Source organism: Scyliorhinus canicula, chromosome 10, assembly GCF_902713615.1.
Source record: "Scyliorhinus canicula chromosome 10, sScyCan1.1, whole genome shotgun sequence".
Taxonomy (NCBI): Eukaryota; Metazoa; Chordata; class Chondrichthyes; order Carcharhiniformes; family Scyliorhinidae; genus Scyliorhinus; species Scyliorhinus canicula.
Window position 1 is genome coordinate 46225957 of NC_052155.1, and position 26019 is coordinate 46251975.

The 26019-nt window shown below is 45.1% G+C and overlaps 1 protein-coding gene across 2 annotated transcripts in view; it reads left to right on the forward strand.

Annotated features, from left to right (window-relative positions):
- The window catches only part of oxsr1b (oxidative stress responsive kinase 1b), a 271259-nt gene that overhangs the window by 76907 nt on the left and 168333 nt on the right, over positions 1-26019 (forward strand). For both annotated transcript variants that reach the window (XM_038808848.1, XM_038808847.1), the window contains 2 exons: positions 14990-15098; positions 24962-25103. In XM_038808848.1, the coding sequence (XP_038664776.1) occupies positions 14990-15098; positions 24962-25103 (251 nt within the window). The remainder of the gene's footprint in view (positions 1-14989; positions 15099-24961; positions 25104-26019) is intronic.

The window sequence follows — 26019 nt, forward strand, 5'->3', positions numbered from 1 at the left end:
AAGAAGATAAAACCCGTCTAATTGTTGCAGCGCAACAATAACAATCAAATATCAAACCCAGCAGTAACTACAAATGACAAACCTGATAGAAAAACTGAATACAAGACGCCCAGATGCCAGTATACATAATACAATAAACATCATGCATTAAGCAGAATTCAAGACCAAAGGATTTCGCTTTTTAGAATCATAGAGTCTCTACAGTGCAGAAGGGAGGCCATTTGGCCCATCGAGCCTGCACCAACCATTTGAAAGAGCACCCTACCTAGGCTCAATCCCCCGCCCTATAACTGCAACCCCACCCTAAGTAGCAATTTAGCATGGCTAATCCACCTAACATCTGCACACCTTTGGACTGTGGTAGGAAACTCTCACAGGCATGGAGAGAATAAGACATAGGAGCAGAATTAGGCCATTCGGCCCTTGAAGTCTGTACCACCATTCAATCATGACTGGTATGTTTTTCACCCCCATTCTCCTGCCTTCTCCCCATAACCCCCTATTAAGCAAGAGTGTACAACCTCCACACAGTGACTCAAGGTTGCTGTCAACTGGGTCCTTAGTGCTATGAGGCAGCAATGCCAACCACCATGCCGTCCTTCTGGCGAATCAAAGAGGCCATCTTTCTCCCCAACAGTCACTCTTTGAGGCGAGCTGGTTAGATCATGCCAAATCCAATTCCTTTTTGGTATGGGATGGATTGTGGCCTGTTGAAAGTTGCTCTTTTGCCAGGTCTGCGCTCAACTCTTGGAAAGGTTAGATAAAGTGGCCCCCCCACTTTGCCTCCTGATGCTCCTGAGCCCAGCAAAGGATTTTTTAAAAAACCTGTGAAACTGTTCGACCGGACGTGGCGTTTCCCCAGCTCGAGGCTTTGGCCACAGGGAGCAATTTGAGCCCAGTCCAACTCTGGGAAACGTGAACACATTCTCACCCAGCATCTCATGCAGCATGTCCACAAAGTCATTAGTGGGGGTGCAGCCCTCTTACTTCTCTGACAATCCCACTATGCGGACCTTTTTCCGCCTCGAATGGTTTTCAAAGTCACTTATCTTTATCTAGAGGATTTTATTGCACTCCACAGCTGAGGTTAGGCCTGCTTGCAAAGATGTGATCCGGTCGCTATGATCCGTAAGAGCCATTTCAATACCGTTTCAGCTTGGCACCACGTTTTGTCCAGCTTTGAATTGATGTGGGCCAAATTGGTCTTGTTAGGTCTAATGCTGGGCTCTGCCGATGTTTTTCTAGGTCTCTCGCAATTATGTGGCTGGGTTCATCGGCTGTGAGAGGCATGGGTAGTATTGGAGAAGAAGAACCTGTCCTCGCCATCCTAACTTCGTTTTGGACCGTGAAGGCCCAAATCTTTTATGTCTTTTTGAGAGCAAATGTGGCTTCAGTTGACCATCTCATCTGAAATGCAATAGCTTTGACAGTCTTCAGAACCATATGTTAAGAAATTATGATATAAACATATGTTGTATGTTTTTAAAAAAATGGCAACTACAGTAGAGATAAGTTGGCTACATTGATCGAACTAGTGCTTTGATAAGCCTAGCCATACAGTAAACAGATGTTTACCTCGGGCAAGTTGGTCACAATAGAAGATAGGATGTCAGACATGTAAGTAAAGATATTAGAATTCCAAAGGAAGTGATGAGGTATGAATTTCACAACTGCTTTCTAAAAGGTGAACTTGTGAAATGAAGGTAATTAATAGTGACTTCTGAAGTTAGTTCAGATAAGGGAAGATCAAAAGAGAAACCAATACATCATGGACAAGTTCACCATATGTGTACTAGCTGCTTTTGAGAGCTCAGCTCGCAACAGGAAGCTGTGTCAACTCCCAACAAGCTCTGCTTGTGGGGGGGGGGGGGGGGGGGGGGGGGAAGAGAGAAGAGCAGTGAAGAGTCCCTTTTGAGAAACCAGTTTTATCCTAAACTGGAAGCATGCTGGAAAGATATGTGCCTGATATGGTAACTATTGCTAGATTCTGCCTGTAGTTTTAAAAATAATAATCTTTACTATTGTCTGGGTAATTGACACTGCAATGAAGTTACTGTGAAAATCCTCTAGTGGGATGTTGTTTGGTGAGATATAGCTCTGACATTAGGAAAATAGAGGGATTTGGAACTGGTTAAATTTAAAGATGCTGTGAATGGCCAGTAAAGTAGTTTAAGTGTATTTCTAGTTGACTTTCTTGTTATGTTTTATTGTGTAATCAGCCATTTGTTTAAAATCATCACAAAAACATTTGAGACACCCTTCACTGGTCTGTACATCTTTCCTCGCATTGTACCAAATTGCAAAATACAGTTGAGATGAGACATTTCAAGCTTCCCTTCTGAGATTTGTAATACCCTAGCATTTAACATCAGCTGTGCCCTGAACACACCGATTTGTGCATGAATGCTACCAAGAATGGAGTTAACAGTTTTTGTGTATACCAGACCTACTTTTGCTACTTCTATAATTTTTTTAAAATGTTGCTAATTATTTTAAAACTGATTTTATTTAAGCTAACTTGAAAGGCCATTGGAGATTGACCTGATTGTGCTGCAGAAATACCACTGACAATGCCGTGTTGCCTCAGTACATGAGTGTCGTACGTGAGTGTCGCACTCGAGTCTCAAATCTAGAACTGTCTGACCCAGGATGAGAGTTGTGCCAGCTGGTAACGATTCATGATAATTTAAAGCAACGATTCAATGTGCATGTTTTTTTTCTTTTTGTAGTCCGCTCCATCTATAGTACTCATAAACAAAATAGGCCTGCCTAAGAGGGTCAACGCTAGGGTTCGTCCGGAGATAGCAGCCGTTTATCAACTTCTTTGGGGAAAATAAGCTGTCAGCAGAGGTAAAAATCTAAAAAGAGGGGGGCGGGGCAAAAGTTAGGCTATTTTCTGTTAAGAGTAGGAAGGACGTGTTAGGGATGGAAATGATGTATGTACTACGTTTATATTTCATTTGTTGTTATAAAATTACATTAAAAAATTACATAATGTTTTTTTAATAAACAAAATAGGCCTGTTTGCATTCCACATAGAACATAGAACAGTACAGCACAGAACAGGCCCTTCGGCCCTCAATGTTGTGCCGAGCAATGATCACCCTACTCAAACACACGTATCCCCCCTATACCCGTAACCCAACAACGCCCCCCCTTAACCTTACTTTTTTTAGGACACTACGGGCAATTTAGCATAGCCAATCCACCTAACCCGCACATCTTTGGATTGTGGGAGGAAACCGGAGCACCCGGAGGAAACCCACGCACACACGGGGAGGACGTGCAGACTCCGCACAGACAGTGACCCAGCCGGGAATCGAACCTGGGACCCTGGAGCTGTGAAGCATTTATGCTAACCACTATGCTACCGTGCTGCCCACCTATGCTATGCTACCGTGCTGCCCACCTTGATTATCTGCTGCACCTGCGTGCTAGCTTTCTGTTTCGTGCACAAGTACCCTCAAGACCCTTTGAGTTGCAGCTTTCTGCAGTATTTCTCCATTTAAAGAATACTGTTCTTTTTTCTCCCTTGCAAAATGAGCAACTTCACATCCCACTCCATTCGTCAGCCCTTTGCCCACTTAACTTATCCATATATCTTTGCACATTGTTTGTATCCCTCTTGCAACTTGCCTTTCCACCTATTTTGATGTCATCTGCAAATTTGGCTGCAGTACTTTCGCTTCCTTACTCCGTCATTAATATATATATATTATATATATATATATATATATATTGTAAACCATTACGATCCCAGCACTGATCCCTATGGAACTCCATTGGTTACAGGTCACCAACCTGAAAAATAATCCCTTATCCCCACTTGCTGTTTCCTGCCCATTAGCCAGTTCTTTATCCAAGCTAATATAGTACCTCCAACACTATGGGCACATATCTGATGACTTAACGTTTTGTGAGGTACTTTGTCGAATGCCTTTTGGAAGCCCAAATGCAAATCTACTGGCTCCTCTCTATCCATTCTGGTTGAAACTTCCTTGAAAAACAAATAAATTAATCAGACACTATTTCCCTTTCATGAAGAAACCATGCTGACGCTGCTTGATTAGACTATGATTTTCCAAATGTGCTGCTATTCCTTCCTTAATAATTAATTCCTACATTTTTTCCAACAATAGATGTTGGGCTAATTGGCCTTTCATTACCTGCTTTTTGCCTCCCATTTTGAAATAGGGGTGTCACATTGGCAGTTTTCCAATCCTCTGGTACCTATCCAGAATACAAAGATTTTTGGAAAATTGCAACCAATGTATCCACTATCTCGGGTCCAGGGGACTTATTTGCCTTTTTAGCCCCATTGGTTTGTCTAATACTACTTCTCTAGTGATACTGATGGTGTGTAATTCTGCCTGCATATTCTTTTTTTCTAAATTTAGAGTACCCAATTATTTTCTTTTCCAATTAAGGGGCAATTTAGCGTGGCTAATCCACCTAACCTGCACATCTTTGGGTTGTGGTGGTGAACCCCACGCAGACACTAAGAGAATGTGCAAACTCTACACGGACAATGACCCAGGGCTGGGATTCGAACCCGGGTCCTCAGCGCCGCAGTCCCAATGCTAACCACTGCACCACGTGCTGCCCGCGCCCGCATATTCTTTAGTATTAATAGGATGTTCGAAGTATCTTCCACTGTAAAGGCTGATGCAAAATATCGGTTTAACTCCTGCCATTTCCTAGTTCCCATAGCTATCTCCCCAGATTCATTTTCATAGGGGCCTATGCTCGCTTTGACCTCTCTTCCATTTTATATACTTAAAGAAGCTCTTATTGTTAGTTTTCATATTCCTCGCTGGTCTGTCTCTTAGTTTATTTTCTCCATCTTTTTTGTCCTCGTTTGCTGGATTCTGGATATATCCCGATTCTTTGGGGCTATGACTGACTTTTGCCTGCTTATGCTTTTTTTCCCCAACTTAATGCTCTCCTAAACCTCCTTGTTTAGCCATGGTTAGTTTATCCCTCTCTTGTATCCCAGTATGGAAGAAAGAATCTCTTTTTGCTGAAAGTCTTAATTACTTCCTTGCATGTCTACTGTCTTTCCTGCTAGTCTATCCACCCCAGTCCACTTCAGCTAACTCTATCCTCATTTCATTGTAATTTTCTTTATTTGAGTTAAACACAGTTGATTCCAATCCAAGTTTCTTACACTCAAACTGAATATTATCATATCTTTTCACAGTAGCTTCATTGCAGTGTTAATGAAAGTCTACTTGTGACAATAAAGATTATTATTATTATGATCACTACTTCCTAAGGGATCTTTTACTTTCTGGTAATTTAGTAAACCTACCATTACTGGAACCAAGGTAGCCTGTTCCCTGGCTGGTTCCATGACGTATTGCTCTCGGAAACTATACATAATGCACACTATGAATTCTTTGTCAAAGCTACTCTTTCCAATTTGATTATCCCAATCAACATAAAGTTTCAAGTCATCCATAATTATTGCTCTATTAATTTTACCTGTTATTATTTGTTGATTTACCCTTTCCAACAGTGTGGCTACTGTTTGGGTGTCTATACACTCCTCCTACAATATCTTCTTTCCCTTGCTTTTATTTTTAGCTCCACCCAAATGGACTATACATCATCTGAGTCTAGATCGTTTCTCACAACTGTCCTAATTTCATTTCCTATTAACAGTGCTACCCCACTATGTTTTCCTTCCCTGTTGTCTTTATGAAAGGCCAAAAATCAGTGAATGTTAAGTTATCAGTTTTGATTTCCTTGCAAACATGTCTCCTTAATGAGATTATATCAATTTACCTCTATTTGCATTGTTAATTTGTCTATCTTATTCCGAATGCATTATGCATTAAGATACAAAGCCTTTAAGCTTGCCTTTTTGCCATTTTCTATCATCCTAACATTTATTTGTACTATGGCCTTATTTGCCTCGCCCTTGAATATCCTGCCTACCATTTTTGCATTTTACTGTGTTCTTTTATTACTGTCCTTTTTTTTTCTCTTTCCCTTGTCACCCTGTTTAAGTTCCCAACTCCCTTTCATTCTAGTTTAATCACCCCCACCCACCCTCACTAGCAAATACTCTCCTTAGGACATCAGTCCTGGTCTTGCTCTGGTGTAAGCCAATCAGTTTGTACTGGTCCCACCTCCCCATATCACTATCTCATTGAATGGTGGAGCAGACTCAATGGGCCGAATGGTCTACATCTGTTCATATGTCTTGTTCTCTTGTTTACAACAGTCCATAACACTTCCCCCATCCCTAATTGTCCTCTGGAAGGTGGTAGTGAGCTGTCATCTTAAACCACCGCAGTCTCTGTAGTCACAGCGCCAGGGTCCCAGGTTCGATTCCCGCTTGGGCCACTGTCTGTGCAGAGTCTGCACGTTCTCCCCGTGTCTGCGTGGGTTCCCTCTGAGTGCTCCGGTTTCCTCCCACAAATCCGCAAAAGACGTGCTTATTTGGTGAATTGGGCATTCTGAATTCTCCCTCAGTGTACCCGAAGGGGCACTGGAATGTGGCGATGAGGGGCTTTTTACAGTAACTATTTCACTGTTAATGTAAATCTACTTGTGACAATAAAGATTATTTTTTAAAAACCTACAATAAAGATGGAGGAAAAAGGAAAATGAAAAAAAGATGTATTCATGTGTTTTATTGATTATAGCAAGGTCCATTTAGTACTGAACGTAAAAGCCACTTTAGCATTTTGAATGCAATTTATTCCGGTCTTGGTCTTTCTCTGGTATTCGTTCTTTTTGAATAGTCCCACTCAAACATTAACTGATCTTTGTTTCAGATGCTGATTGTTGCATATTTATAGGATTGTGTGCTATTATTCAATTTTAAAAGGCTCATAGTTGCTGAATGTTTTACTATTTTGGTATTGTTGCCCCAATTGAGTAAAATAGGAATATTTGTCAGTAAAAGGATAACATTTGCAGTAGTATATTGCATGATATGGGACAGAAACTTGTTCACCTGAATTAAGAGTAACCCTGTAACCCTTGAAAGACCTCCATGATACAGTGCAAGTTTGTGAAAGGTGAGCAGAAAATTTGCCTTCATCTGAGTATCTCTACTGATGGCCTCTGCCCAGCACATTATTGTAATATTGGATCCACTAAAGATACATCCTTGACTACCTTGTTGTCTTCGTCTTCCTGCTGCCCCTTGTCTTCATCTACAAACAAGAGATCAGTTTGTACTTGAACATGTGCACTGGATCCAACTTTACCTATTTGCCTTCCACTTCACCACTTGATGTTTATTTTGAATAAACAACAATTTCTCGCAGCTAAACATTGAAAAGACAAAATCCAGTGACTTTGTGCCAATAACATCTCCAGATCTTTAAAAAATATATATTTAGAGTACCCAATTATTTATTTTTCCAATTAAGGGTCAATTTAGCGTGGCCAATCCACCTAACCTGCACATCTTTGGGTTGTGGGGGTGAAACCCACGCAGACATGGGAAAATGTGCAAACTCCACACGGACAGTGACCCAGGGCAGCGATTTGAACCCAGTTTCTCAGCGCCGTAGGCTGCAGTGCTAACCACTGTGCCATGTGCTGCTCCAGATCTGATCACTCAAATGTTTTTCTGTTTTTTTTCATCATGGTAATCTTTAGTGGATTTAGAACTGCTTGAAAATCCTATTGTCACACTTGGCTTTGCTGCCCTATGTTGGTTCCTAGTCCTCCAGTAACTTCATTTGAAGCCTACTTGTGACAATAAGCGATTTTCATTTCATTTCATTTCCAGCAACTCAAATTCCAAATTATCATCCTGTTTACATCCCTTCAGGTACTCATTTCTCCCCAGCTCTAATCTCCTCTAGTCTGCAAGACATCCCGCTTGAACTTTTTGTGCCTCCGACTTCATACATAATGTATTCTTCCTCCCTTCACCCACCATTAGCAACTGTGCCTTCAGAGACCGAGGCCCCATGTTCTGGAATTTCCTTGCTAACCCCATTATTCACCCCTCTTTTTCACCAATTTTTATTTTTTTTTTCCTTTTCTAAAAAAATGTTTTAATTAAGGTTTTTTTTAAATACAGAGCAAAGATGAGCATGACCAAACACACATTATATACATCGTTATTGCCCATTGCATACATCAGTTACAATCTTGATTTTCAGCAGGTGCTTAGTTTTAGCTAGATCTCCTCCTATCCCCTGCCCCTTCTTGTCATCTGGCACGCCTTCTTCATTCATCATGTCTTCCAGCCTATACCTGTTGGGGTGGCATGGTGCTATGTATATTCTGTTTTTGATATGGTTGGGTTCCATGCCGCTTTATTTCCCCCCTCCCATTCCAGCCCTCTGGCTAATTGCTGCTGGCTAATTGGCATCTTAATTAATAAGGAGATCAGGGGTTATGGGGAGAAGGCAGGAGAATGGAGACGAGAAAAATATCAGCCATGATTGAGTGGCGGAGCAGACTCGATGGGCTGAGTGGCCTAATTCTGCTTCTATGTCTTATGGCTGCAAACAGGTCTTGGAACAAATTGGCGAATGGTTGCCATGTTTTGTGGAAGCTCTCGGATTACAAATTTGATTTTCTTCATTTGGAGAAATTCCGACAGCAAGTCTGCGGCTTTGGGTGGTGCTGCTGATCGCCAGCCAAGCAGGATTCTTCAGCGGACGATTAGTGAGGCAAGGGCGTCGTCCCTCCACCCCATAAGGTGTTCTGGCTGTTCTGATACCCCAATGACTGCCACTCTCGGGCTTGGCTCCACCTTCATCCCCACAACCATGGACATTGCCTTGAAGAAGGTAGTCCAGAACCTGACCAGTCTGTGGCATGATCCGAACATGTGGGTGTGGTTGGCCGGGCCTCCTTTTCACTTTTCACATTTGTTCTCCACCTCGTGGAAGAACCTGCTCATTCAGGTTCTGGTTAACTGAGCTCTGTGTACCACTTAGAGCTGTATTAGGCTTATTAGCCTTGCTCATGTAGAGATGGAGTTGACCCTGTGCAGTGCTTTGCTCCAGAGTCTCCACCATATTTGAAATCCTGTGTCTTCCTCCTATTTTTTCCCTTGTCGCGTAAAGTGGTGGGCGTGCCCTTCTCAGTCGTCGCCACACTTTCCCCTCCCTGGGATGTCCACGTCCCGCAGGTCCACTCATAGCGGTTGTTGCGGCAGCATGGGTATGTCTTGTCCTACGTAAGAAGTTTTTGACCTGCATATATCTTAATTTGTTTCCCCCGATCAGTTGGACCTTCTCTGTTAGTTACTCTAGTGTTGTCAGTCTGTTGTCTGTGTAGAAGTCCCCCGTACTCTCTCCGCCATTTGACGGTGGCATTCATTTTGGCTGGTGTGAACTTGTAGTTGTTGTAGACAAGGGACTTAATGGCCATCTCGGTCAAACCGAAGTGCTGTCGTAGTTGGTCCCCGACCGGAGTGTGACTATCACCGTTGGGCTCGTTGAATGACTGGTCAGTAGGGGTGAGAGCACTAGTATGGTCAGGGCCTCCTCCATTCTTACCCATTCGGCCTTCGGCTGCTTCATCCACTTTTACCCTTTCTGCTGATGCTGCCCAATGATAATATTACAGGTTGAGGGCTCTGCCCCCCATGCTGCTCGTGCACTGCAGGACTTCTTTGGGGATCCGAGGATCTCTTCCCCCTCTTTTCTCTCCTCCTCCTCCTCATTCTCCTGCGCCCCCCACACACACACACTCACACTCACACTCACCCACACACACACACACACACTCTCTCTCTCTCTCTCTCTCCCAAACAAATGCCATGATCAACTTTTCCACTAAGTTGAAGAATACCTTGGGGTGTAGATCAGTGTGAACCTGAAGATAAATGTGGGCAGTATGTTCATCATGATTGTCTGCCTCCTCCCTGCCAGGGAGAGAGGGAGTGTGCCTAACTCTGCAAGTCCTTTTTGACTTCCTCCACCAGGCTGGTCATGTTCCACTTGTGGATCCGTGTCCAGTCATGGGTGATTTGTATCCCAGGTAACGGAATTTGCGTGGGACCTTTTTAAATGGCAGCCCCTCCAGCTCTGCCCCTCTCCAGGAAGAATTCTCTTTTGCTCAGGTTGATTTTGTAGCTCAAAGGTTCCAAACTGTTTTCAAGAATGCCGTGATTCCCTCCATGCTACTTTGTGAGGCCAAGATGCAGAGGAGAAGGTCATCCATATAGAGCGCATTTCTGTGCTCTGTTTCTTCTCTGGATCCCCTTCCAATTCTTGGCCACACTGAGAGCGATCGCTAGGGCAAACAGAAGTGGCGACAGCAGGCATTCCTGCCTTGTGCCTCTGTGCAGCTGGAAGTACTTGGAGCTGGTGGTGTTCGTCCGTATGCTCAACATGGGAGTGCTCTACAGGAGTTTCACCCAGGTGGTAAAACCTGTTCCAAACCCAAATCACTCCAGTACCTCTCGGGTGAATGGGCCTTTTCTGCGTCTCGGGAGATGATCACCTCTGGTGTTCTCTCCCTGGGTGGGATCATTATCACGTTCAACAGGCGTCTGATGTTCGATGTTGGCTGTCTACCCTTGTCAAAGCCCGCCTGGTCCTCTGCCAACACTTCTGGTACACAGAACGCGGTCCATTTCCAACCTCATGTCTGTGTAATGTGGAGCATGGTCCGAGATCACGATCGCGGAGTATTTCACTCTTATTAGCCGTGGAAGTACCGATTACCCGACTTCAAAGAAATCAATCCGTATGTACATGTTATGTACTTGGGAGAAGAAGGAGAACTCCGCCTCAGTGGGTGAACCGTCATGGGTTCACTGCCCCCATCTGCTCCATGAATATGCCGAGTTCTTTCGCCATATTAGACGCCTTCACTATTTTGGGGTTCGGCCTGTCTACCCTGTGCACAGTTAAATCCCACCCAAGTCGGCGCTTGTTGGCATCAGGGATTACTGTTCCCTCGTCTTTTCTATAAACTGTTGTCCTAGTTGGGAGCGTATACATTCACCAGGACTACCGGTGCCCCGTCCAGGGCACCGCTGAACATGACGTACCGTCCCCCTGGGTCCGTAACTGTCCTCGTCACGGTAAACATCGTCCTCTTATTTAACAGTATGGCTGCCTCCCGACCCTCATCCCGTAGCAGGAATGGTAGGATTGTGCCACCCAGCCCTTACCTGCAGTCGGTCCTTCTTCCTTCTCCCTCAGATTTGTCTCTTGGAGGAAGACAATGTCCGCTTTCTTACTTTTAGGTACCCAAAGACTCTGGATCTTTTCACTGGGCCGTTAAGTCCCTTGGCTTTCCACGTGGCTATCCTGATTTGGGGGGGGGGGGGGTTTCTCCTTTGTTAGGAGGTCATCCAAAGATGGCCATGACTCTGGGCCCCTGCGCTCTGGGATTTCCAATGTCCCGGGGCCACCCAGCATGCCTCTGTTGGTGTTGCGTGTATCCCTCATTTCCAGGCGTGTGCTCTTCTGTGGAAGATGCGCCACGGCCCCTCTCTCACTCGTGCCTCGTGGTCTGCTAGTGTGGTGACCCCCTCCTGGGGTTGGCTATGCGTCTACCATTCACCCGCTATCTGTTTTCCCTTCCTGCCATTCTCCTCACCCTCTCCTGGGCTCCTCTGCCCTCGCCTCTTCCTTCATGCCCTTTAGTTCCCATCCTCAAAGCAAGGCAATGCAGTCCCGTACAAAGTGTCTCTTGGGTTGATTAAAGTCTCTTCGGGAGATCTTTTCACCGCTGTCTCTGCTGATGTTTTCCCAGCCCGTTGTCCAGGACAAACTTGTCCATGTCCGCAGGGGTTGTGAAGAAATGTTCCCTGTCCTGGAATGTTTATTTAATTTCATTTCATTTCATTTCATTTTCAATGTGACCCCCCCTTTCTTCCCCCGTCAACTTTGGCTGTGTTTCCTCTGCGATTGGGGAGTGTGGGGGGAGGAGTTGCCCGTTCCATCCCATGGTGTTCCCTTTTGTGCAGCTGCGGGTGGTGCTGCTGATCACTAGCTTGGGCGTTGGCCCTCTTCCGCATGTGTAGCTCTGGCTGCTCCGATACCCCGAAGGTTGCCACAATTGGGCATGGCTTCATCCTCACACCCTACAACCTTGGACATTGCCTCGGAGAAGGCTGTCCAGAACCCAACAAGTTTGGGACAAGCCCAGAACATGTGGGTGTGGTTGGCCAGGCCTCTCTGGCACCATTCGCATTAGTCCTCCACCACTGGGAAGAACCTGTTCAGTCGGGTTCTGGTCAGGTGTGTTCTGTGCACCACTTTGAGCTGCATGAGGCTAAACCTTGTGCAGGAGGAGGTTGAGTTGGCCCTGCTCAGCCCCTCGCTCCAGAGTCCCCACCCCACTTCTGTCCCCAGTTCGTCCTCCCATTTCCATCTGGTCTCGTCCAGTAGTGTTCGGGCTCTGTCCAGTAGCTGCCCCTCATTTTCCCTCATAGACCCCCCTCTTTATTGTCTGTGCTTATCAGGTCCTCTAATAGTGTAGTTTCTGGGGCCCTGGAGGAAATGATTTATTTGCAGGTGTCTCATTTCCTGTCCTGTCAGCAGTTCCCACTCCTCCGTCAGTTTGTCCAGTGTCGCTAGTCTGCGTCCTGCATAGAAGTCCCTAACTGTCAGTGTGCCCCCATCCCGTCTCCATTTCCTAAAGGTAGTGTCTAGCATGGCTGGGGGGGAATTTGTGATTGCCGCAGATGGGAGCCATGGGGGGCATCCTAGTCAGCCCAAAGTACTGTCTCAGTTGGGCCCACGTTTTCAGCGTGGCCACTACCACTGGGCTTGATGTATTTTACCGAGAGGGATGCGAGTGCTGCTGTAGCCAAGGTCCGGGGGGGTCGTTCCCTTGCAGGAGGCCTCCTCTGTCTGTACCCACTCCGAGTTGGGTTCGTTTACCCATCCCCTCCCTCTTTCCGCCGTTGCTGCCCAGTGATAGTACTGCAGGTTTGGTAATGCCAAGCCACCTTTGATTTTTCTCATTTTGCAGTGTCGGTTTGGGAATTCTCGGGTTCTTACCCTCCCCCACACAAGCGCCATGGTTAAACTGTCTACATTTTGGAAAAAGGCCTTGGGGATGAAGAACGGTATGAATCTAAACAGGAACCTCTAAAGAGGAACCTCGGCAGCACGTTCATCTGATCGTCTGCACCCTCCCCGCCAGGGCGAGTGGAGTGCGCCCCACTTCTGAAGGTCCTTTTTGACTTCCTACACCAGGCTGGTCAGGTTTCACTTTTGGAGCTGTGTCCAGTCTCTGGCTATTTGAATCCCCACGTATTGGAATTTGTTCTGGGCTGTTTTAAGCAGGAGCTCTCCAGCTCTGCCCCTCCCCCATTTGGGTTCACTGGGAATGCCACACTTTTGCCCAGGTTAGGTTTGTGACCGGAGAAGGTTCGAAACTCTTTCAGGATCTGCATGATTGCTTTCAGTCCTTCCTGTGGCTTCGAGACTTACAGGAGGAGGTCATCCGCATAGAGTGAGACTCTGTGCTCTCTGTCTCTACTCTGGATGCCCTTCCAGCTTTTTGCGTCCCTCAGAGCTATCGCAGGGGTTTGATTGCCAGCACGAACAAGAGCAGGGACTACAGGCATTGCGTTGTGCCTCTTTGTAGCTGGACGTATTCTAAGGTGGTGGTGTTGGTTCGAATACTCGCCTTGGGAGCGTTGTACAGGAGTCTCACCCAGGTGGTGAATCCCGCTCCCAGCCCAGACCTTTGCGGTACCTCTCTGCATCCAGGGAGACAATCACTTCTGGTGTTCTCTTCCCGGGGGAGGGGGGGGATGTCATTATTACATTCAGCAGCCGTCTGATGTTCGCAGTGAGTTGCCTACCCTTGACAAAGTCCATTTGGCCCTCTGTGACCACCTCTGGTATGCAGCTTTTCAAAATCATTTATAATTTCAGCTCTATTATCTTTTTCTTTTCTGCTCTTGTGAAAACTGTCCCTCGGGTCAGGTAGCATCAGTGGAGAGAGAAACTGAACTTGGGTTGGTGGCAGAGGAGACGACCCCAGTAGGGGGCTCATGGAGCCATCTCATGCTTTTGGCTGTATGGAGGAGGAGGAGGCGGCACGGAGGGCGATGGTGCCCCGCATGGCAGCGGGAGACATGCATGAAATCCCGGCAGCGGTGATGGGCCTGACTAGGCGGGTAACGGTTACCAGGAGGTGGGAGGAGGAGGTCCGGGCACCTGGGAACTGCAGCTCTATCTGGGTTTGAGGGCGACATCACTGTCCAACTTACTGCCACTTCACCTGGCGCCATGCTGCTTCAACAGACACAGCGGTTTCAAGTGCCCAATTTGTTCAAAATCTGTAGCATGAGTGGAGATGCACTTATAATGCCTCAACAAACCACTCTCCTACAATGGTGGTGTCATACCTGCTTGTGTGAAACTTCTTCATTAGCACTTGAATTCAGAAATGCGGCAAAGTGTGGCGACTCTGCAAGCTCTCCCCTACAGGTCCTCCTGCTCCATCCGTTATAACTTATTTTTAGTATGTTCTACGTATCCATGTATGGGGCGATCTGTCTGGACTGGACGCAAAACAGTACTTTTCACTGTACCTCTGTACACGTTACAATAAATAAATTAAATAAATGTTGCTAGCATTTCAGATTGTTGACCGTTCATTAGTAAGTTCCAAAGAGACTTGTGAATGCATTCCATTGCGCCATCTAGTGGTCAGAGCCTGCAAGTATAATGTGACAGTTGACATAGCAGAAATATGAACCTATAAAAATGTTGACAATGTGACAATAAATGGTGACAACCAGAAGTAAGGTTCTTGGTAGAAAGTATGCCCGAGACTAGTTTTTCCATAAGGTATGGATTGGAATAATTATTATGGTGAAATATCTTATTTTTAGGGCCAAAATGTCTCATTTTCAAGTTTTAAGTTGAAAGGTAGTAACTTTTAATGTTAACACATTATCCCACAAAAATACTTTGTAATACCTCAAAAGTCGGTGATGATTACTTTTCATATAATTTGTAGGAAGTTGTTTCTTTCGGAAAATGTTGTCGATCTAATGGAAAGCCCATTCTCTCTTTCTCAACAGAAAGAAATTCAAGCAATGAGCCAGTGCCATCACCGGAACATAGTGTCATATTATACCTCGTTTGTGGTAAAGGATGAACTGTGGTTGGTGATGAAGTTACTCAGTGGTGGTGAGTGTTTGCTCTGCCTTCAATCTCCTGTCTCTGTTGAGCTAGGTTTATTCAAAATTTGCAATGTTGGGCTGCTTCAATAGATCTGCGTTGTTGGAGGAACGCACCAAAACCACCCTTTAATTACTGGTATAGATTGCGGAAAATATATTTATCAATCAAAGAACAAAGAAAAGTACAGCACAGGACCAGGCTCTTAAGCTCTCCAAGCCTGCGCCGATCATGCTGCCCGTCTAACCTAAAACCGTACACCCTTCTGGGGCCCGTATTCCTCTATTCTCATCCCATTCATGTATTTATCAGGACTCTTGAAGTGACACTATCGTACCTGCTTCCACCACCTCCAGCAGCGAGTTCCAGGCACCCACTACCATCTGTCTTTTTTTTTAAAAACTTCCCTCGCACATCTCCTCTAAACTTTACCCCTTGCACCTTAAACCTATGTCCACTAATAATTGACTCTTCCATCATGCGAAAAAGCTTCTGACAAGCCACTTTGTCCATGCCGCTCAGAATTTTGTAGACTTCTATCAGGTCGCCACTTAAACTCAATTTGCTCCCACTGGAACGAGAAGTTATCAAACCTCTCCACATAACGATGGTGATCCTCTTCTGTACCCTCTCCAAAGCCTCCACGTCCTTCTGGAAGTGTGGCAACCAGAATTGAACCAGTGTGGCCTAACTAAGGTTCTGTACAGCTGCAGGGTGACTTGCCAGTTTTTATACTCCACGCCCCAGTCGATGAAGGCAACCATACCACATGCTTTCTTGACTACCTTCTCCACCTGTGGTGCTACTTTCAGTAACTGTGGACCCAGATCCCTCTGCCTGTCAGTACTCTCAAGGGTTCTGCCATTTACTATATATTTCCCACCACGATTAGACCTTGCAAAATGCATTACCTCACATTTGTCCATATTAAACTCCACCTGCCACCTCTCCGCCCAAATTTCCAACCGATCTATATCGTCTGACAGTTCTCATTGCTATCCGCAATTCCTACTAATCAGACCAGTTACATTTTCCTCCAAATCCTTTATATATACTACAAATGGCAAAGGTCACAGCCCTTTTTTCAGAAAAGCAGCCTTCCATTGCTGCTACTCTGCCTTCCATGACCTAGCCAGTTCTGTATCCATCTTGCCAGCTCACCCCTGATCCCGTGTGACTTCACCTTTTGTATCAGTCTGCCATGAGGGACCTTGTCAAAGGCCTTACTGAAGTCCATGTAGACAACATTCACTGCCTTACCGTCCTCAATCGCCTTTGGCACTTCCTCAGAAAACTCAAATCAGTGAGTCTTGACCTCCCCTTCACAAAACCATGTTGTCCACCTTGTGAAGTCTCAAATGATCTTGTTACTTTAGGTGACCTAATAGAGATCTTAAAATTACAAAGGTTCGATAGCACAGAGACAAACATTTTCTCTTGTGGGGAAGAACATATCGGATGCCACAAATATAAAATAGTTACCAAGAAATCCCAATAGGGAACTTAGAAGAAACTTCTTGACCCAATGAGTGGTAAGAATGTGGAAGTTACTGCTGCAGACTGGTTGAAGTGAATGTTATAGATGTTTTATGGGGAAACTAGACATACATTTAAGAGAGCAGGGAATAAATTTTGATGAGTTATATTTATCTAGTTTACTTTTAAGTACGTCAATGCTATTTGCCTCAACTACTCCACGTAGTAGTAAGTTACACATGCTAATCACTCCTTGGGCAAATAAGTTTCTTCTGAATTCCTTATTGAATGTATTTGTGACTATCTTGTATATATGACCCTTGTTTGTTTAGACTTCACTTAATAGATCCATTGAGGAGACTACAAGATGAACGTACCCTCCATGGCTAGCGAAGGAAGTCAAGTATGGTATCAAATTCAAAGAACAAAGAAAAGTACAGCACAGAAACAGGCCCTTTGACCCTCCAAGTCTGAGCCGACCATGCTGCTCGTCTAAACTAAAATCTTCTACACTTCTACGGTCCATATCGCTCTATTCCCATCCTATTCATGTATTTGTCAAGATGCCCCTTAAGCGTCACTATCATCTCTGCTTCCACCACCACCTCCGGCAGCGAGTTCCAGGCACCCACTACCCTCTGTGTAAAAAGACTTGCCTCGTCCATCTCCTCTAAACCTTGCCCCTCGCACCTTAAACCTATGCCCCTGAGTAATTGACCCCTCTACCCTGGGAAAAAGTCTCTGACTATCCATTCTGTCTATGCCCCATATAATTTTATAGACCTCTATCAGGTCGCCCCTCAACCTCCGTCATTCCAGTGAGAACAAACAGAGTTTATTCAACCGCTCCTCGTAGCTAATGCCCTCTATACCAGGCAATATCCTGGTAAATCTCTTCTGCACCCTCTCTAAAGCCTCCACATCCTTCTGGTAGTGTGGCGACCAGAATTGAACACTATAGTCCAAGTATGGCCTAACTAAGGTTCTATACAGCTGCAACATAGAAATTAGAAAAATACAGCACAGAACAGGCCCTTCGGCCCACGATGTTGTGCCAAACTTTTGTCCTAGATTAAGAACAGATTAATCTACACCCCATCATTCTGCCGTAATCCATGTACCTATCCAATAGCCGCTTGAAGGTCCCTAATGTTTCCGACTCAACTACTTCCACAGGCAGTGCATTCCATGCCCCCACTACTCTCTGGGTAAAGAACCTACCTCTGACATCCCCCCATATCTTCCACCATTCACCTTAAATTTATGTCCCCTTGTAATGGTTTGTTTCACCCGGGGGAAAAGTCTCTGTCTGTCTACTCTATCTATTCCCTTGATCATCTTATAAACCTCTATCAAGTTGCCCCTCATCCTTCTCCGTTCTAATGAGAAAAGGCCTAGCACCCTCAACCTTTCCTCGTAAGACCTACTCTCCATTCCAGGCAACATCCTGATAAACCTCCTTTGCACCTTTTCCAAAGCTTCCACATCCTTCCTAAAATGAGGCTACCAGAACTGCACACAGTACTCCCAATGTGGCCTTAACAAGGCTTTGTACAGCTGCATCATCACCTCATAACTCTTAAATTCAATCCCTCTGCTAATGAACGCTAGCACACCATAGGCCTTCTTCACAGCTCTATCCACTTGAGTGGCAACTTTCAAAGATCTACGAACATAGACCCCAAGATGGCAAGAACCCTACTGTTAACCCTGTATTCCGCTTTCATATTTGTTCTTCCAAAATGGACAACCTCACAATTTTCAGGGTTAAACTCCATCTGCCACTTCTCACCCCAGCTCTGCATTCTATCTACGTCTCTTTGCAGGCGACAACAGCCCTCCTCACTATCCACAACTCCACCAATCTTCGTATCGTCTGCAAGTTTACTGACCCACCCTTCAACTCCCTCATCCAAGTCATTAATGAAAATCACAAACAGCAGAGGACCCAGAACTGACCCCTGCGGTACGCCACTAGTAACTGGGCTCCAGGCTGAACATTTGCCATCCACCATCACTCTCTGACCTCTATCGGTTAGCCAGTTCGTTATCCAACTGGCCAAATTTCCCACTATTCCATGCCTCCTTACTTTCTGCATAAGCCTAACTTGACTTGCCAATTTTTATACTCAATGCCCCGGCCAATGCTGGCAAGCATGCTGTATGCCTTCCTGACTACCTTCTCCACCTGTGTTGTACCTTTCAGTGACCTCTGGACCTGTACACCCAAGATCTCTCTGACTGTCAATACTCTTGAGGGTTCTACCATTCACTGTATATTCCCTACCTTTATTAGACCTTCCAAATGCATTACCTCACATTTGTCAGGATTAAATTCCATCTGCCATCCCTTCGCCCAAGTCTCCAAACTATCTAAATCCTGCTGTATCCTCTGACAGTCCTCATCGCTATCTGCAATTCCACCAACCTTTGTGTCGTCCGCAAACTTACTAATCAGACCAGTTATATTTTCCTCCAAATCGTTTATATATACTACAAACAGCAAAGGTCCCAACACTGATCCCTGCGGAACACCACTAGTCAGAGCCCTCCAATCAGAAAAGTACCCTTCCATTGCTACTCTCTGCCTTCCAAGACTTAGCCAGTTCTGTATCCATCTTGCCAGCTCACCTCTGATCCCGTGTGACTTCACCTTTTGTATCAACCTGCCATGAGGGACCTTGTCAAAGGCCTTCCTGAAGTCCATATAGACAACATCCACTTCCCTACCTGCATCAATCATCTTTGTGACCTCTTCAAAAAACTCTATCAAGTTAGTGAGACATGACCTCCCCTTCACAAAACCGTGCTGCCTCTCGCTAATACGACCACTTGCTTCCAGATGGGAGTAGATCCTGTCTTGAAGAATTCTCTCCTGTAATTTCCCTACCACTGAAGTAAGTCTCACCGGCCTGTAGTTCCCTGGATTATCCTTGCTGCCCTTAAACAAAGGAACAACACTGGCTATTCTCCAGTCCTCCAGGACATCACCTGAAGACAGTGAGGATCCAAAGATTTCTGTCAAGGCCTCAGCAATTTCCTCTCTTGCCACCTTCTGTATTCTGGAGTAAATCCCATCACGCCGCGTGGACCTATCCACCTTAATATTTTTCAAGACGCCCAACACCTTGTCTTTTTGGATCTCAATGTGACCCAGCACACCGTTCTCCAGACTCCACAATCACCAATTCCTTCTCTTTGGTGAATACCGATGCAAAGTATTCATTTAGTACCTCGCCCATTTCCTCGGCTCCACACATAGATTCCCTCCCCTGTCCTTCAGTGGGCCAACCCTTTCCCTGGCTACCCTCTTGCTTTTTATGTACGTGTAAAAAGTCTTGGGGTTTTCCTTAACCCTATTTGCCAATTACTTTGCTTGACCCCTTTTAGCACTCCTGACTCCTTGCTTAAGTTCCTTCCTACTTTCTTTATATTCCACACAGGCTTTGTCTGTTCCCAGTCTTCGAGCCCTGACACATGCCTCCTTTTTCTTTTTGATGAATATCTCTCGTTATCCAAGGTTCCTGAAATTTGCCATATATATCCTTCTTCCTCACAGGGGCATGCCAGTCCTGAATTCCTTTCAACTGCTATTTGAATGCCTCCCACATGTCAGATGTTGATTTACACTCAAACATCAGCCCCCAATCTAGGTTCTTCAGTTCCCGCCTAATATTGCTATAATTAGCCATCCCCCAATTTAGCATATTCACCCTAGGACCACTCTTATCCTTGTCCACCAGCACTTCAAAACTTACTGAATTGTGGTCACTGTTCCCGAAGTGCTCCCCTACTGAAACTTCTACCACCTGATTGGGCTCATTCCCCAATACCAGGTCCAGTACAGCCCCTTCCCTAGTTGGACTATCTACATATTGTTTTAAGAAGCCCTCCTGGATGCTCCTTACAAACTCTGCCCCGTCCAAGCCCCTAGCACTAAGTGAGCCCCAGTCGATATTGGGATAGTTAAAGTCTCCCATCACAATAACCCTGTTGCTTATACTCCTTTCCAAAATCTGTCTACCTATCTGCTCCTCTATCTCCCACTGGCTGTTGGAGGCCTGAAGTAAACCCCCCAACATTGTGACTGCACCCTTCTTATTTCTGATCTCTACCCATATAGCCTGGCTGCCCTCTGAGGTGTCCTCCCGCAGTACAGCTGTGATATTCTCCCTAATCACTGGCGCAACTCCTCCACCTCTTTTACATCCCCCTCTATCTCGCCTGAAACATCTAAATCCTGGAATGTTTAGCTGCCAATCCTGTCCTTCCCTCAACAAGGTCTCTGTAATGGCAACAACATCATAGTTCCAAGTACTAATCCAAGCTCTAAGTTCATCTGCCTTACCTGTTATACTTCTTGCATTAAAACATATGCACTTCAGGCCACGGTCCCTCTGTTTTCAGCAACATCTCCCTGTCTGCTCTTTGTCAGAGCCATAGTGGCTCTATTTCCTAGTTCTCCCTCAATTTTTTCACCTTCTGACCTATTACTCCTTCTGACCACCCCCCCCCCCTGCCATCCTCCCGCGTGACACTAGCAAACCTTGTGGCCAGGATATTTATGCCCCTCCAGTTTATTCATGCAACTCGTCCTCCTTATGCAGGTCAGTTCATGGGATGAGGAAAGGCAGTTCATGGGCTGAGGAAGTTCAGTTACCTGGGTAGATTCGAGAAGTTGGGCTTGTTCTCTTTGAAGAAGAGAAGATTAAAGGATTTGTTGGACATTTGAAATCATAGGAATCTGGACTTGGTAAATAGGGAAAAACCCTTCCCATTGGTGGAAAGATCAATAATGAGAGGGCACAAAATAAGGAAATTGGCAAAAGAAGCAAAGGAGACATGAACATTTTCAGTGCGTGGTTGGGATCTGCAATGTGCTGCCTGAGTGTATGGTGGAGACCATTTTAGTCGAGACATTCAAGAGGAGATTGGATTATTATTGAAAAGGAAGAATGGGCAGGGCTATACAGGGAGGAGGCAGGGAGTGGCACTCTGTGAATTGCTCCTTTTGGAGAGCCATCTTCTGTGCTCGAAGAATTCTGTAAAATATGTGAAAAGGGTTGAGTAGGACATAAATATTTGTATGGTCATTGTCAGCTTTGACAAAGGATCATCCAGACTCGACATTAGCGCTGTCAGATCTGCTGAGATTGTCCAGTATTTTCTGTTTTTGATTCAAATGCCAGCACCTGCAGTAATTTGCTTTTATCCCTATTCATATACTCAAATCCTCTCACTATAAAGGCCACATGCCATTTGCCTACTTTACTGCCGGTTGTAGTGCGTTCTTGCTTTCAGCAACTGATGCACGAGGTCACTTTTGGGTCTCACTTGAGTATCCACCTCTCTGTTTACACCCATTCAAATAATAATCTGCCGTCTGATTTTGCTACAAAATCGGATAACCTCACATCTATCCACATTATACGGCATCTGGCATGCATATGCCCACTCACACAGCCTGTTCAAATCCTGCTGAAGCATCTGTGCATCCTCCTCACAGCTCACCCACCCACCCAACTTTGTATCATCTGCAAATTTGGAGATAATGATATAGACAAAGACATAGAACATAGTGCAGAAGGAGGCCATTTGGCCCATTGAGTCTGCACCGACCCACTTAAGCCTTCACTTCCACCCAATAACCCCATCTAACCTTTTTTCTGAACACTAAGGGGCAATTTAGCATGGCCAATCCACCTAACCTGCATGTCTTTGGACTGTGGGAAGAACCCGGAGCACCTGGAGGAAACCCACGCGGACACGGGGAGAGCGTGCAGACAGTGATCCAGCAGGGAATTGAACCTGGGACACTGGCGCCGTGAAGTCACAATGCTGCATTTAGTACCTTCGTCCAAATCATTAATATATATACTTCTGGGGTAGAAAATTCCACAGGTCACTACTTTTAGTGAAGAAATTTCTCCTAATCTCGGTCTTAAATGGTCTATCCCATGGATAAAAATTAGGTAAAATTAACATTAAAAAATGAAATTGGGATAAAAGAAAATAAACGGTGAGATGTCTGAAAGGATATTGAGAAATTAATTAACATATCGTTGAGAAAACAAGTGTTTATCTAGATGACTAGAGGAAAACAATGAGGGTACAAAAAAGGTAATTTCAGTGTGTGTGCGTGTATATGTAAAACACTGACTCTACTGGGTGGATAAATCAATGGGGAAAACATGGCATATCCATTACAGTGACTGGAGAAAAATTGAGACATAGACATACACAGACACAGAAGGAGCTGCCACCAGCTGCAGAAACAGTCTCCTGAAAGCAAGTTATTGCTAACCAGTCAGCCTGTTAAGATAAAAGCCCAAACTGAGCATATTTTGCCTTTGCTGTTACTAAAGACTGCTTTTCCCAAACGGGGCCACATAACCTGTGCATGGTCACTATTTGCTGGATTTATCTTGTAGAGTTATATAATATTGGATGTTGTTTGGGAACAAAGGGGCGTCTCAGTTCAGGGAATGTAGGTACTTGGAACCAAGGGCTAATTTCCTGTAATACTGTTGAGAGTGTGTATTTTTCGTCCTTTTAAGTTGATAAATGTTCTTTATTAAGTCACACAATTAAATAAATTATTTTTATTTTATTTATTAATTGTTCACACAATGAGTGGATTATTTATTTCCTGGTTCACACATTTTTCTCACCGTATACCAAATTAAAAATATACATCACTAAGAACCGGTGTTCCAAGTTACCCTTCTGTGTTTTGGGATACTCTCAATTAACAGCAAGGGGGTTCTTAACACAGTATCTTGAGACTGTGACCCCTTGTTTTCGACCCCACAGCATGAGGGAACACCATCCCTGTGTCCAGACAACCCTGTTAGAATTTTATACATTTCAGTTAGGGCCCCCCATTCTTCTAAATTCCACTGAATAGGCCCATTCAACCCAATATCCTACCATCCCAGGAATCGGTCTGGTGAGCCATGCACTCCCTCTACATAGAACATACAGTGCAGAAGGAGGCCATTCGGTCCAACGAATCTGCATCGACCCACTTAAGTCCCCACTTCCACCCTATCCCCATAACCCAATAACCCCATCTAACCTTTTTTTGGACACTAAGGGGCAATTTATCATGGCCAATCCACCTAACCTACACGACTTTGGACTGTGGGAGGAAACAGGAGCACCCAGGGGAAACCCACTCGAGCACAGGGAGAACGTATGAAAGGTATATCTTTCAACCTCCAAAGTGGCCTCGTCAAGGGCCTGTACAACTGTAGTCAGGCATCCTTGCTCCTGTACTCCGGTCCTCTGGCAATGAAGGCCAGCATGCCATTTTCTTTCTCAACTGCTTGCTGTTCCTGCATGCTTGCCTTCAGTGACTAGTGTATTATGAAACCCAGGTCCCTTTGTATATCAACATTTCCCAATTTAGCACCATTTAAATAACACTCTTGCTATTCTGTTTCTCTTCGCCATTACACATCATCTGCTATGTATTGCGCCAATTCACTCCACTGGTTTAAATCACCCTGAAGCTTCTTAACATCCTGCTCACCACTCCTATTTCTACTAAGTTTTGCATTGCCAGCAAATTTGGAAATATTAATTTTAGTGTACCCAATTCTTTTTTTCCCCAATTAAGGGTCAATTTAGCATGGCCAGTTCACCTACCCTGCAGATCTTTTTGGGTTGTGGGAATGGGACCCACGCAGGCATGGGGAGAATGTGCAAACTCCACGCGGACTGTGACCCGGGGCCTGGATCGAACCTGGGTCCTCGCACTGAGGCAGCAGTGCTAACCACTGTGCCATTGTGCCACCCATTCATCCAAATCATTGATGTAGATTGTGATAAGCTGGGGCCCAAGCACTGATTCCTGCGGGACCCCACTAATCATTGCTTATCACTTCGAAAAATTTCTATGGCCACCTCCTTTTGTACCCTGGGGTGTAAATTCAGGCCATGACAATTTATTGGATTTCAGTCCCGTTAACGTTTGCGACATAATTTTTCAAGTAATGCTAATTTCCTTAATTCTTCCTTCTCATTAGACCCTTGATGCTTTTACATTTCTGGGAAGTTATTTATGTCTTTGTCCATTTTCTAAACTGGGGTCCTTTCTGCTGTCTTTATCCTATCCTTTTATTTTCAATGTTGCCCCTTGTCCTGTCTCCTACAAGTTGATCATCCTGGAATATTTTGAACCCAGCATGGCTATTTAGCCACTTGCAGAGCTACGGTTGCTGTGTCTAATATTTTTTGCAGCTAGGAGAATTGCTTATAGGTTATGTAACCCAGTTGCTAATAAATAAAATAATGGTTGCTTCGCAAATACTTCCATAAGGATCGGGCCAAGTTAGTGGTTTCAGAATTTAATGAAATGTAACTCTGTCCTGATGCTTTTTCTCTCATTCCAGGATCTGTGCTCGATATCATTAAACATGTTGTGGCGAGGGGGGATCACAAGAATGGTGTTTTGGAGGAGGCAGTTATAGCCACTATTTTGAAAGAAGTACTGGAGGGACTTGATTACCTGCATAAAAATGGGCAGATTCACAGGTAAGCTCAATTTAGTGTGGTCAAATATCATGGCACAGCATAGATATCAAAGATGTGACTCAGCAACTGTTCAAAAATGTATAATCTTCATTTTTGCTGCAATGGAATATTTTTAGTTACATATAGATCCTCTGAGTCATCGAAGGCAATATTTCCATCTCTCTTTGAAAATTATGTGGTCCTTTGGAGGTGAGACCTTAAACAAAATCTCATGTTGAGTCAGCTGTGTGATGCATTTGTGCCTCAGCAAATCTTGTGAGATCGGCTAATTAAATGTCAAATAAAGGATTAATTTTTGCTAGTGGCAAACTAGCCCCCTGCTGAAACTGAACATAGAACAGTACAGCACAGAACAGGCCCTTCGGCCCTCGATGTTGTGCCGAGCAATGATCACCCTACTCAAACCCACGTATCCACCCTATACCCGTAACCCAACAACCCCCCCTTAACCTTACTTTTTAGGACACTACGGGCAATTTAGCATTGCCAATCCACCTAACCCGCACATCTTTGGACTGTGGGAGGAAACCGGAGCACCCGGAGGAAATCCACGCACACACAGGGAGGACGTGCAGACTCCGCACAGACTCTGACCCAGCCGGGAACCGAACCTGGGACCCTGGAGCTGTGAAGCATTTATGCTAACCACCATGCTACCGTGCTGCCCCTTGAACCGTGAACCCAGGCAAGTACCTGGAGGTGGTCTCACAATGGCAGGCCGGAGTGACCATCGAGGTCTCATTCATTTTCCCTCATCCTAACTCTTTGGAGCTAGGGGTTCTAGGTGGCCACAGCTGTAGCTGCCAGCTATCCTTGGCCTGCCATACTGAGGATTTGACAGCTGTGGCTACACTCACTCAATGATTGATGAAACAGTCAGAGGGCACCTTCTCCTTGAAGTGCCCTTGTGGTCTCC